This window comes from Monodelphis domestica, chromosome 4 (assembly GCF_027887165.1).
Source record: "Monodelphis domestica isolate mMonDom1 chromosome 4, mMonDom1.pri, whole genome shotgun sequence".
Taxonomy (NCBI): domain Eukaryota; kingdom Metazoa; phylum Chordata; class Mammalia; order Didelphimorphia; family Didelphidae; genus Monodelphis; species Monodelphis domestica.
Window position 1 is genome coordinate 380,521,386 of NC_077230.1, and position 13,417 is coordinate 380,534,802.

Sequence of the window (13,417 nt, forward strand, 5' to 3'; positions counted from 1 at the left end):
TTCTAAATCAGAGATAATCAAACAAAGTCAACACTATTAACTGTTAAATATTTAACAGAATAGCAGAAATATAATAGAACATAGATAATGTTAATATGTGATTTTCTAAGTCAATATGCTACAGGTGGGGTTCCTTATGTACAGTTTAGTTGCTCCTGTTGTATAAGTTAGTTGCTCCCAGTTTCTATTTGAGTTTGACTCCTCTGGGCTAAGTGACTCTGCCTCTGTCCTTCTGTGTCCAAGTGTTTGATCCTATGAGTGTTCTAAGAAAAGGGGGAGCCCTCTAATATTTGGTTCTTGGAAAATAGTTGTGATGGGAGTAAGATGTCAGGTCGTCTGTGTCTCCCATTCTCCCATATGTCTCTGGGGAAACCCTCCTCTCCTAGTCCCAGGCTCCCATTACCTGGAGCAGGTGTCTCTCATCAATCATGATGGTCGCAGTGCCCCAGTCAATGACCTCAGAGAAGGGGAGCTCCCAGCCACTGCTCAGTAGCACAGGGATACATCCTGCCTGGAAAGAAAAGCAGGAAAGGAGAATGTTATCAGAAAAGCCCAAGGCTCTTGGACCAGACTCTTCTGACATCACTGTGATAGTGTCAGAGAAGAGAGAGGAGCAGGATAGCCCATATAGAGGCTTCAATCAATGTGTTATTGATCAAAGAACAAGGACAAGAGGGAAAGGGTTTGAGAAGGACCAAGATTCCTTCAAAGTCTTTTTTTAAACTTTATCTTCTATCTTAGAATCAATACAGTGTACTGGTTCCAAGGCAGAAGAGTGGTAAGAGCTAGGCAATGGGGGTGAAGTGACTTGCCCAAGGTCACACAGCTAGGAAGTATCAAAATCCAGATTTGAACCCAGGACCCCCCATCTCTAGGCCTGGCTCTCAATCTACTGAGCCACCCAATTGCCCCCCCCCCCACCTCCAAAGTCCATTGAATGGCTTCATAACACCCCTAGACAAGCAGGAGGATGGTCAGTGTTTAGGCAAGAATGTCAGGAGCCCAATTCTTTCTAGGGTTCAGGATTTTTCAGGTCTAGCCTCAGCCTATAGCCAGACATTCAAAATTTTAGTTATAAGGCTCCTCGAAAGGCATTTAGTTCACCCCTTCCTAGAAACAACAATAGCATACACCATATAATCAAGAAGCAGCAATAGAGACTAACATCAAGAGATGGATTCTGGTCCTAGCTGTGCTAACTACCTATGCAACCTTTGGTAAGTCAACAAATTCTCTGGGGTCTTAGTTTTCTTATTCGTAAAATGACTGGGTTGGCCTGTATCATCTCTAAGACCCCTTAGGGCTTTAAATTCTAGAAACACCAACAAATTATGACCTAGCCTGTGCTTCCCCAATGACAGGGAACTTACTACCCCTCCAAAGGCAACCCCACTTGTTAGCAATCTTTTTTGTTGATTAAGGTAAAAACTGTCACTCAAAATCTTCTACCACCCAAAGAACTTGAAACTAAAGGGGTGGCCCATCAATTGGGGAAAGGCTGAACAAATTGTGGTATATGATGGTGATGGAATACTGTAAGGAATGATGAGCAGGATGATTTCAGAAAGACCTGGAAAGACCTACATGAACTGATGCAGAGCAAAATCGGCAGAACCAGGAAAACACTGTACGAAGTAACAGCAATAGTGTGGAACCATCAAATGTGATAGACTCAGCTACTCTCAGCAATACAATGATCCAGGACAATTCTGAAGGATTTAGGACAAAGAATGCTGTCCACCTCCAGAGAAAGAACTGATGGAGTTGGAATGCAGATCAAAGCATAGCATTTTTCACATGGTTATTTGGGTTTTATTTGGGGGGTTTGGCTTTATAAGATTAGTTGCTTACAAAAATGAATACTATGGAAATATGTTTCACATGATAATACATGTATAACCCAGATTGAATTGTTTGCCATCTCTGGGAGTGGGGTAAGGGAGGAGGGAAAGAGACCACTTGGATCACATAACTTCAGAAAATGTATGTGGAAACTTATTTCATCTAATTGGTAAGACAAAAAAAATAGATAAGATAGGGGGCAGCTGGGTAGCTCAGTGGATTGAGAGCCAGGTCTAGAGATGGGAGGTCCTGGGTTCAAATTTGGCCTCAGACACTTCCCAGCTGTGTGACCCTGGGCAAGTCACTTAATTAACCCCCATTGCCTAGCCCTTACCACTCTTCTGCCTTGGAACCAATTATTGATTGATTCCAAAATGGAAGGTAAGGGTTTATAAAAAAAAAATAGATAAGATAAAATTATAATTTAAAAAATCTACCACCACCATCATTTCTTATCTGCAGCCAAGCAGCCCAACTCTCATCCTTCTTCCCCTTCAGCTACTTGAAAACAGGCACCTAGACCCAAAGCTAAGCCTTCTCTTCCCAGCTGCCTCCTATAATCCTTCCATTATGTTTGCCGATCCTCTCACCATCCTAGGTAATCCTCCAAAGGACCTTCTGTTTACCCATCGCCTTCCTAGCATGGGGTCCCCAGAGCCCAATGCCCCAGTTGTGGATGCTGTTTTTGCTTGCCCAACCTAAGAACTCCATAGCTTTGGGGAGACACCGAGGCATGGGGATTCCTACTGAGCATGTGATTCATTCATTAAGGCCTCTAGTCCTGGAAGCTCCTGGGGTGGGAACAAAAGACAAAGCCCCGAACTGGGGAAGGAGAACATGATGGTACCTTCAGGGCCTGGAGGAGGTGGAAGGAGCCCAGGTGGCAGTTCGGAGGAATGAAGCAGAAGGTAGAGTTGTACAGGCGTTTCTGATCCTCAGACCTAAGGGACAGATACTGAGTGTCTCTAAGCTGGCCCTCCTCCTCCCCTTCTCCCCAGCACCACCCTGCCCCCTGCACCCCCTCTTAAAAAAAAACAAACCCCAAACACAGGCTTCAGAAAAGACACGCACAGAGGACCTTCTGTCTCCCCTGAAGCAACAGGCAAGAGCCCAAGGCTCAGGAAAGAACTTGTTGACTTGACATCTGAACTGTAACCCCCCTCCAATGACCACCACCCAGGGAAACTCTTACCCCCGTGGCTGACTCAAAGGCGTGAACACAGAGCTCATGCACTCTCAAACAACCCACCAGACACTGCCACAAATGTGCACAGCTGTACCACCACACACAAACACAACCACACGCTGACTTCGCCCGTCTACACTCCCCCCACCCACAACTGCCCACACATAGACACCCCACCCTTCCACCTGAGGAACCATTCGTTAGCCTCCAGTCCAGCCTGTGGCTCTCCAACTCCCCAACAGCCCAAGCCTATGAAAGGCCTTTCTGTATGGAGGCTGGGGGTACACTCCCTCCTTCCTCCCAACCCTTGCCTATCCCTAACTTCCCCCAACCCCCGGGCTCAGCAACCACACAAGAAGCCTGTGTTGCTTACACAAGCCCACTCTGTTCTCTGGGCTCCACACGCTACAAGGGTGTGTGTGTGTGTGTGTGTTGAGGGGGGCAGGCTGCCCCACCCAGTGCCTGCCCTCCCCTGGGTTCAGCATCTCCCCCCAGAGGTCCCAGGAACTCATCCCCTAGACAAGTAGTGACTAGTCCAAAGATCACCTAGCCAGCAAATATCAGATCGTAGAATTTAGAGTCGGGAGGGTCTTCGAGACCATCGTACTCCAACATTTTCATTTTATAGAGAAAAAAAGCTCAGGCCTGGAGATTAACTTGTCCAAGGTTACTTAGCTAGCAAGGTGCAGAGACAGGATTTGAACTCAGGTCCTCAGACTCCAAAGCCTGTAGCAGGAAGTTTCTAGAGTACCATTTGGCTACATTTTGGAGAAAGAAAGGGTTCAGAACCCCTACATCAAAAAGAAAAAGAGGTATGAGAGGCAGCAAAAATGCTGGTGCCATTACTACCACCAGTTCCAGGCTGACACCCAGTGAACAGGGACAGAGAGAGGGAAGAGCCTCAGTTGGGGTTGGGGGGTGGGGGGGGGGGCTTGGGAAAGAGTCTGGCCTGTCAGCCCCACCCTCTTGAGAAAAACCTGTTTTGGCAGCCACGACTCATTCTGTCCCTTTTGGAGGCTGTGAAACAGGTCCAGGGGCTTGCTTGGAGCAGGCCCCCACCCACCCCCATCAGCTCCTCCCAAGAGCTCTATGACCCACCAAGCCTAGTGCTAAGTGGAAAATGAGGCTGGGCTGGGAGCAGGGGAAGAGGAGGGAGAAGGGGCGGTGAATTGGCTCTTTCTGTGCCTAAAGCTTATTTACCCGGCAGTTCCTGGAGGTGGGTTCAGATTACATTGGCATCCTGTGCTGCCTGTTGGGTTCTGGCCTGTTGCCTCTTGGCTTCAGGGAAACTGAGGCACAGACCACCCATATCATTACAGGCCCAGTCCCACAGGAAGACCAACCCAAGGAAGCTTCTCTGAAAACTTGAAGGAAAATAAAAAGCTCTGATCTGGGGCTTCATTACTGTAAGGAATTCCTAGTAAAGAGAAACTCCCCTGGAACTTCAAGTTTGAGAGTTGTCGGGGCATTGAGAGGCCACTCTTCCAGGGTCATAGAGACAATATGTAATAGATGGATCTTGGACCTAGGTCTTCCTGATTCCAAGGCTGGCGTTCTATCTGCTACACTGTCACTCCTGAGATAAAGCTATCCCTGGTATTTTATGTTCCAAGGATCCCTCCCAGCTCTCACATTCTGGCTTCTAAGGTTCCTCCCAGCTCTGACATTCTCTGTTCTAAGGTCTCTCCCAGCTCTGACATTCTCTGTTCTAAGGTCTCTCCCAGCTCTGACATTCTCTGTTCTAAGGTCTCTCCCAGCTCTGACATTCTCTGTTCTAAGGTCTCTCCCAGCTCTGACATTCCCTGTTCTAAGGTCTCTCCCAGCTCTGACATTCTCTGTTCTAAGCTCTCTCCCAGCTCTGACATTCTCTGTTCTAAGGTCTCTCCCAGCTCTCACATTCTGGCTTCTAAGGTTCCTCCCAGTTCTGACATTCTCTGTTCTAAGGTCTCTCCCAGCTCTGACATTCTCTGTTCTAAGGTCTCTCCCAGCTCTGACATTCTCTGTTCTAAGGTCTCTCCCAGCTCTGACATTCCCTGTTCTAAGGTCTCTCCCAGCTCTGACATTCTCTGTTCTAAGGTCTCTCCCAGCTCTGACATTCTGTGTTCTAAGGTCTCTCCCAGCTCTGACATTCTGTGTTCTAAGGTCTCTCCCAGCTCTAACATTCTCTGTTCTAAGCTCTCTCTCAGCTCTGACATTCTCTGTTCTAAGGTCTCTCCCAGCTCTGACATTCCCTGTTCTAAGGTTCCTCCCAGCTCTGACATTCTCTGTTCTAAGCTCTCTCTCAGCTCTGACATTCCCTGTTCTAAGGTTCCTCCCAGCTCTGACATTCTCTGTTCTAAGGTCTCTCCCAGCTCTGACATTCTCTGTTCTAAGGTCTCTCCCAGCTCTGACATTCTCTGTTCTAAGGTCTCTCCCAGCTCTCACATTCTCTGTTCTAAGGTCTCTCCCAGCTCTGACATTCTCTGTTCTAAGGTCTCTCCCAGCTCTGACATTCTGTGTTCTAAGGTCTCTCCCAGCTCTGACATTCTCTGTTCTAAGGTCTCTCCCAGCTCTGACATTCTCTGTTCTAAGCTCTCTCCCAGCTCTGACAGTCTCTGTTCTAAGGTCTCTCCCAGCTCTGACATTCTCTGTTCTAAGCTCTCTCCCAGCTCTGACATTCTCTGTTCTAAGCTCTCTCCCAGCTCTGACAGTCTCTGTTCTAAGGTCCCTCCAGCTGACATTCTGTGTTCTAAGGTTCCTCCCAGCTCTAACATTCTGGATACTAGGATTCCTCCCAGCTCTGATATCCTGTATTCTAAGAGCCCTCCAAACACTGACATTCTGGGTTCTAAGATTCCTCCCAGCTCTGATATTCTGGGGTCTATAATCTTTTTCTTTAACATTCTATGTGGTTTCTGTATGCAATGCAGTACACTGAAAAGAATATTGTCTCTAGCATTGGAATATCTGGTTTCAAATCCCACCTTCAATACTTACTACTTGTGCATGATGTTTGGCAAGTCACTTAGCCACCCTGGGCCTCAGTTTCCTCATTTGTAAAAGGAGAGGGGCAGACAAAATGGCCTCTCATGTCCGTTTACATTCTAGATCTCTGGTCCTGTTTTCTGAAGACCTTTCCAGTTCTGCCACTCTATTCTAACATCTTTTCTACCTCTGACAACATATTTTCCAGTTCTAAGCACATTAGGTAGAGAGCTAGGCCTTCTGAAGTCAGGAAGACTTGCATTCAAATTCAGCTTTAGGCAATTACTAGCTATGCAACTCTGGGCAAGTCACCTAACTGCTGCCTGCCTCAGTTTCCTCAATTGTATAGTAGAGTCCCCAGTAGTATTGTGAGTTTCAAATGAGATAATATCGCAAAGCCTTTGCCTATGACTTTTCCCAGAAGGGATAAACCGATCTACCTTCTTACCCACCAACACTACAATAACAATCTAGCTATATTGGTGCATAAACCATAATGGGTCAGTAAAAACAGCAGAAGCTGTTTGAGGGCGTCCCTAATCACTAATTGTGACAGGACCCTCTCCTGTGACTCTGTTAGAGACAGAATCTTGGACTGGGCTGGCATATGGCTCTGATTCGGGAGAGTAACCTTGACTGTTCTTCAAATGAGTTGGGCAGGCTTCCTGGAGGAGGTGGGATTTCAGGAACTAACAAACTCCCATCCTTGCCATCTATAGGGCATCAGGGCCCTTTAACTGAACCTGATCCTAAATAGCTACAGCCCTGTGGTCACTTGGCCCCTTGATGAATTCCTGGGGGAGAGATGGGGAGCCCAGAATAGCTAGGCTCTATTACTTGAATAGAGGGAAGAGTAGGGAGGAAAGAGGGAGGTACTTAGAGTTTGCCAGGTTCAAGTTTGGCCTCGTCCTCAGGGAAGAGCCACCATCCCCAGTCCTCAAGTGACCCCAAGTGAGGCATGAATTAAACCCTTTCCTTACAAGTTAGCCTTGAAGAGGCTCCAAGGACTGATTGCTTAGCCATCTTCCTGCCCCAGGAGTGGGTAATCATCTCTGCCTTCCCAAGTAAAATGGAGGCCTTTCTTTTCTGCAAAAATCCTCATTCTTCTGTGGCCTCCCTTAGGTTCCACCTCCAAGTCTGAGCCATCATCCCCCAAGGAAGTTCTTTCTGAGACTCTCCCAGGCACCCAGGGATTCGTAACCTTTTTGGTGTTTCAGAGATTCCTTCAGCAGGCCAGTAAAGCTTTTAGACCCCCTCCTAGAATTCTATTTCAAGGTATAAAAGCAAATGCTTAGGATTATAAAGTATGCCAATTATATTGAAATGCTTATTAATTTCACAGATCTCAGGTTGAGAAGTCCTGAATTCATCTTACAGGAGGAATGTAGTTCCAGGGAAGTTATTAAGTAACTTCCATGGTCCCCAAGTTAGTATTGGAAGTAGAATCTGTACCCAAGTCTTCCTGACTTTAAATAGAATATCTTGGGGGCAGCTGGGTGGTTCAGTGGATTGAGAGCCAGGCCCAGAGACAGGAGGTCCTGGGTTCAAATCTGATCTCAGTTACTTCCCAGCTGTGTGACCCTGGACAAGTCACTTGACCCCCATTGCCTAGCCCTTACCACTCTTCTGCCTTGGAGCCAATACACGGTATTGACTCCAAGATGGAAGGTAAAGGTTTAAAATAAGTAAATAAATAAATAGAACATCTTATCAGTCACTTGAGGCCACTTCCCTTATTTATCTCCTTCCTTGATTCCTCTAAAAACAAACCATTTTCTTTTCCTCCTATTTCTCTGATTCTTCCAACTCTGCCAGTAGGAATAGCACAAATGTGGACATTCCCTAAAGATCTATCCTTGGCCCTTCCTCCTCTCAAATTCACACAATTTCAGAGCTGGAGGGCATCTCAGAAATCATCTAGCTAGAGGAAGCTGGTTAGTTCAAGGGATTGAGAGCCAGGCCTAGAGACAAGGGTTTACAACATACCCAATAAATGCTTATTCAGCCTCTCTTTACAGACCTCCAGCAATGAGGCCCCTTATTGCCTTTTTTTCCCCTTAACCCTTACTTTCTGCCTTAGTATCTGTTCTAAGGCAGAAGAGTGACAAGAGCTAGGCAACTGGGGTTAAATGACGTGTCCAGGGTCACACAGCTAGCTGAAACCAGATTTGAACCCAGGTCCTCCCAACTCCAGGCTTGGCTCTCTATCCACTGAACCACCTAGCTGCTCCCTGCCTCCTCCACCATCCTTATTGCCTTCTTGAAGCAGCTAGTTCCACTTGGGGACAATTTTAATTGACAGAAAGTTTTCTTCCACACATTAAGATAAGATCTGCCTTTCTATAATTTTCACATGGCTTCTAGTTCTGCCACAGAACAAATCCAATCCCTCATCTACCATATAATGGCCCTTCTCACCCTCTACTTTTTCCAACACAGAGCTCTTATTTTTATTTTAGTTGAGCTCCACCTCAATTAAGGATGACTTCCAGCACTGACCTCTCTCCCTAAGCTATAAAAATGCAAGTTCTTACCAGTGCTATTACTGCAGACCCACACATTCAGCTGCCTATTTAGACAGCTCCACTGGCATGGCCCTTGGGCATATTAAATTCAGCCCGTCCTAAAATGAACTTTCCTTTCCCCACAATAACTTCCTCCTCCTAATTTCACTACCTTGTCAATGGCCCCACCGCGTACCTAGGCTCCAATCTTGTCATCTTTGACCGCTTCTTCTTTCCTTTCAACCCTTACCAGAACATAGCTATCATGTCTCTTCTGTCATCTCTTCTCCAAATGAAACATGCCCTATTTCTTCAACGGATCCAGACTCAGGGTCTTTCACCATGCAGATTGCCCTCCTATGGATACTCTCTAGCTTGTCAATGTCCTTCTTAAACTGTGCCCAGAACTGAACACCATACTCCAGATGTTGGCTGATGACAAAGGCCAGAGGGGCCATCACCTTCCTATCCCTGGGAATCATGCTTCTCCTTACAAAGTCCAAGATCCCACTGGCTTTTTTTGACTCTCCATCACACTGCTGACTCATATAGAGTTTGCACTCCACGAAAGCCCCCAGATCTACTTCATTTTCCTTTTTATTTTCATGTCTTAGACTTTTCAGTATCTCCAAAGGGCTGGCAAAGAGCCCAGCACATAATAAGTAAGTACATGGTCATACCAACTGCTCACATTTTTATATCCATTTGCTGTTTACAAAACATTTTTTTCACAGTCTTGTAGGGTAAGTAATGCAAGTATTATTATTATCCCCATTTTACAGACAAAGAAACTGAGTCTCCCAGGGGCAAAGTGACTTGCCCAGGGGTCACGTAGCTAGGAAGTGTTAGAGCTGGGATTCAAGCCCAGACCTCCTGCTTCCAAATCCTTTGCTCTTCCCATAACACCAGTCAACACTATTGACCAATTGTTGGTTTCTGACTGGCTGCCAAGATGATCCTCTGAAGCTTATAGAATCACAGAACTTTAGGAGTTGATCCTATCTAGTCCAGCCTCTAGAATACTCTTTATAATAAGTGACCATCCAGTCACTGCTTGGAGACCCCCAAAGTGAGGTCTCACTACTTTCTAAGGCAAGTCATTCCTTCAAGCTCAGGGTATCTTGCATTTGACACATGGACAACAACGAAACTGAATAATCTCTTCTAGAAAGTTATTAAGATCCCTCTCTGACAGCTGGAGCAGGAATAGGCTAGGTTGGAAGGATCCTTCTCTCCTCTTTTTCTTATCTACTCCAAAGGTTCAGGTTAGACTAAGGATCAGTTCTAGTGGAGATCTTGGCACAGTGGAAAGAACACTAGACTTGAGATGAGAAGATTCCAGAGTCCTAGGTTCAAATTCTGGCTCTGCCATTTACTAGTTTCAACTATCCAGGCCTCAGTCTCCTTATATGTAAAATGAGAGAGGTATTGAACAAGATAAAGGTTCCTCCCAGTTGGAAGGAAGCATCCTTCCTTCTTTACAATGCTTGGGGATGCTTAGAAAGGTCTCCCCAAGCAATCTACTTTCCCTTTTTACACCTCAGTTTCCCCTGGCGAAGGAAGGGAAGATGATCCTTAAATCCTTATTTATATTTATAATATTCCTTTATATTCTTTATATTCCTTGAGGAAGGAGATGGTCTGCTTGGAGTCCCATTCCTCAGGATTGAGGAAGGGCAGGATCAGAATATGACAGGTTTTCGTGCCTTAGAAGAGCTCAAGATTCCATGTAATTTAACCCCAAGTTTTTAGAGGCCACCCCAAACATTCCCTCACTTCTTTATATATATGCATCATGAGGAAATGAGATGTTGAGATGGGGGTGGGGTAGGGAGGTAGTAGTCTAAGGTTGAAATAAAATAAATGTTTCTCTTGTTTTTAAAGTCCAGGGGGGAAACTGTTGAGTTCTATGAATTCTCTATGAGAGAACTATTCATCTTTGTATCTCCCCCCCACTCCCCACCCAGTTCTTAGCACAGCGGTCTGTAAATATTTGTTCAATTGAATTGACAGAGTCTGGAATCTGTCCTTTTGGTCACACCTCTTGAGGTCTCACTAAACTCAATTAAGTCACAGAAGCATAGAACTGAGACTGAGAAAAAAGACTTTGGAGATGCTCTAATTCAATTATTTTACAGCTAGGTAAAGAGAGGTCCAGAGAAGGAAAGAAATTTGCCCCAAATCACACAGCTACCAAGTTACTATTTGAGGATTCCAACCCTGGTTCCCTGACAAGTCCAGGGTTCTCATCACTCTTCCCCAATACCCTTCTGCATTATGTCCCAATAGCTTCTCTCCTGGTCCCATTTTCCTCCCTCCGATCTCCCTTTCCCTTCTGTGGCTCTTTAAGATATTTGAGAAGAATAGGGGAGGTGAAAGGGGAGGCAGGACTTACTGATCAGTGTTGTGGTCCTGTTTACACGGCCCATCTCTGTGATGTTCGCTGGCCTCACCATGGTGATCACTGATGATCAAAATAGTACTCTGGTCCAGGTGGTTGGAAGAGCCAGTGACCCGAGCGTCTAACTGGCTTTCAAAGGCCAACAGGTCCTCTCCAGGAGGGGGAATAAGATGGGCCAGCTGGCCTCGACTCCCACCCCTCTGTGGGTAACTCTGGGGGAAGAGTGGGAGGGCAACATCAAAGCCAAGCCTTAATGTCTCTGGTTTGGGACTGGCTCTGGCCAACATGGCCTGCCCCAAATCAAAGCCCAGATCAGGCCAAGAGCCTGGGTGGAGATGGAAAATGAGATGATTCTGCCCTCCATTCCATAGTGGTAGCAGCTGGGGGCTCAGGGCATCCCCTGGGAGGACAAAGAGACAAGCCTCCTCAGGGTTGGCTGTGTGGTAGCCGGATCCCTCGATGGAAGCCAGGACTTTATGGTGAATTTCAGAGATGGGCTGGGTCAGCCCTACAGGGTACACAAACACCTTGAAGCCGTGGCTCTGGCACCTGGAAGTATCAAAGCATGTCTCCATGAGGCAGCCAGGCCTCTGTCTCTGCCACTGGCGGGTGCTACAGGAGGGTGGGCAGGGATCTTTGGTCAGCTCCTCGGGCTCCACAAAATTTGGTAGAAGCTCCTGATCCAGCCATCGGGGCCAGCTGGTCAGTGTCCTGGGTCTCAGGCTGGGGGGGATGGCAAGCTGTCGGAGACGAGGAGCCCCTAAGAGGACAAGGAGGAGCCAGGAGGCTGAAAATATCAGCCAAAGATATTTCCTTCTCCTGGACTGCATATGTCCACTAGGCTACCTAGGATCAGGTGGGAAGGTGTGCAAGAGGGATGGATGCTGTGCAATGATGGGGCGTCACAGAGGTGGAAAGGAAAGAAGAGGAATGTTCATTTTCCTCCCAATCTCTACCTGAAGGGGCCTGCTCCAATCCAGTCTTCCATTCTTATCTTCCTATTCCTTTTGGCAGAGAACTCTGCTGCCTTGGTCTCAGGGACTGAACCATATGCCTTTTGTTTCCGATACCCCCCAGATCCCAGGGTGCCTGCCCAATCTGATATAACTCAACTTTGAGCAAGAACCAGGTCTCTTTGGGGTGACTGGGATAGGAAGAGAGCAGGGCCAACAGGTTAACTCTACAGGTCATGCCCGTGAGTATACAGGGGCAATGGGCACAGCTCTCCTCCCTCAAAGAATCCAAATATTTGAAGGACTCCAAATATCTGATCCAATCCCTCTTATTGAACAGAAGGGAAAAAAAGCTTAGAGAAATTCAGAGACTTGCCCAAGGTCAAGCAATAAGTTACTGGTTGAGGTGGGACTTTCTTCATTTGAGGAGGTGTTTTCCTTCTGGGCCATGAGGAGCTGGGAGTTCCCAGAACGGGAAGCAGAACCCTCTGCCAGGGCAGGCTCTACCCAGGACTCTCAGATCCGGGGCTCTTAGGGAGGGGAAAAGCAGGGGGATTCCCATTGGAGGCAGTAGCCGATTCTCTCCTTCCAGTGTGGGCTACCCTATCGCCTCTGTGACCACTGGGTCCACGGAGCCCGACCACAGTAGGAGCGATGCTCACACTTCCCTACCGCTCCCTCGGGGGAGGATTGGGCAACCGCCCAACCACAATAGAGACTAGCAGGACGGCTCCCGGGGAGAGAGTGTGTGCCAGTGACCCCACTCCGCCCGACAATCCACACCCCTGCCCTCCAACCCAGACTGGGTCCCTCTTTTCCTCCCTGTTCTCAGGGAGGCCCCCTCTCCCTCGGGAGTGCTTCTTCTCGCCGCCTGAGTTCGCCTCCGCCGCCTCGGTTTTCTCTGGCAGGTTCGGCGCCACCTCCGCTGCCCCTTCACAGACTGCCAGAATCTCTCGGGCTCTAGCTCTAGAACCCCACTGGAGCCGCCGCCGCCACCGCCGCCGTCTGTCCGCGTCCAGCTGTTAGTCCAGCAGGTCTCCGATTCTGGCTGCTGCTCCGCTGTCCCCAGGTAGTGTCCCCGGGCTCCGAGCCCCTCTGACCGCTCAGCAGCTGCGCTTCCGTCTAAAGCGCACCCCCTCTCTGAGCGCCCACCCAGCTCCTCCTGCGCTGCCCTGATTGGCTCTGCATCCAGAGAGGCGGAGCCTTTGAGTAACCCCTTCCCGACCAGCCCTCTGACCCCTCCAGGGAGAGCGCTGTCCACTTCTGTCTGTCCCTAGACTTGGCCTGACCTGGCTTTAGTACTTATCCGGGAACAGCCAGCTCCCTGCCTCCTTCCACGGAGGATCAGAGAACTGAGAACTGGCAGGGACCTTAGAGATCACATAAGGTAATCATTTTACGAAAGAGGAAATTGAGATTCAACGAGGTTAACCCACTTCGTCAAGGCCACACAAGTACGGAGGAGCCTAGATGAGTCTCTTGCTCAAACTCAGCACTTCAAGGACAGTAATGCACACTTTCGTCACCACGGCCCCTTCAAATCCCTAGTGACTTTCAAATACTCAGG

The 13,417-nt window shown here is 47.8% G+C and overlaps 1 protein-coding gene across 2 annotated transcripts in view; it reads right to left on the minus strand.

Annotated features, from left to right (window-relative positions):
- The window catches only part of EXTL1 (exostosin like glycosyltransferase 1), a 35,296-nt gene extending 22,296 nt beyond the window's left edge, over positions 1 to 13,000 (minus strand). Inside the window, exons 1-3 of one of the 2 annotated variants that reach the window (XM_056795504.1) lie at positions 10,892 to 13,000; positions 2,690 to 2,783; positions 404 to 511 (exon numbers count right to left, since the gene is read on the minus strand). In XM_056795504.1, the coding sequence (XP_056651482.1) occupies positions 404 to 511; positions 2,690 to 2,783; positions 10,892 to 11,727 (1,038 nt within the window). In that variant the 5' untranslated portion in view covers positions 11,728 to 13,000. The remainder of the gene's footprint in view (positions 1 to 403; positions 512 to 2,689; positions 2,784 to 10,891) is intronic. The other variant, XM_056795503.1, reaches the window with a different exon arrangement.
- Positions 13,001 to 13,417: the final 417 nt, after the last annotated feature.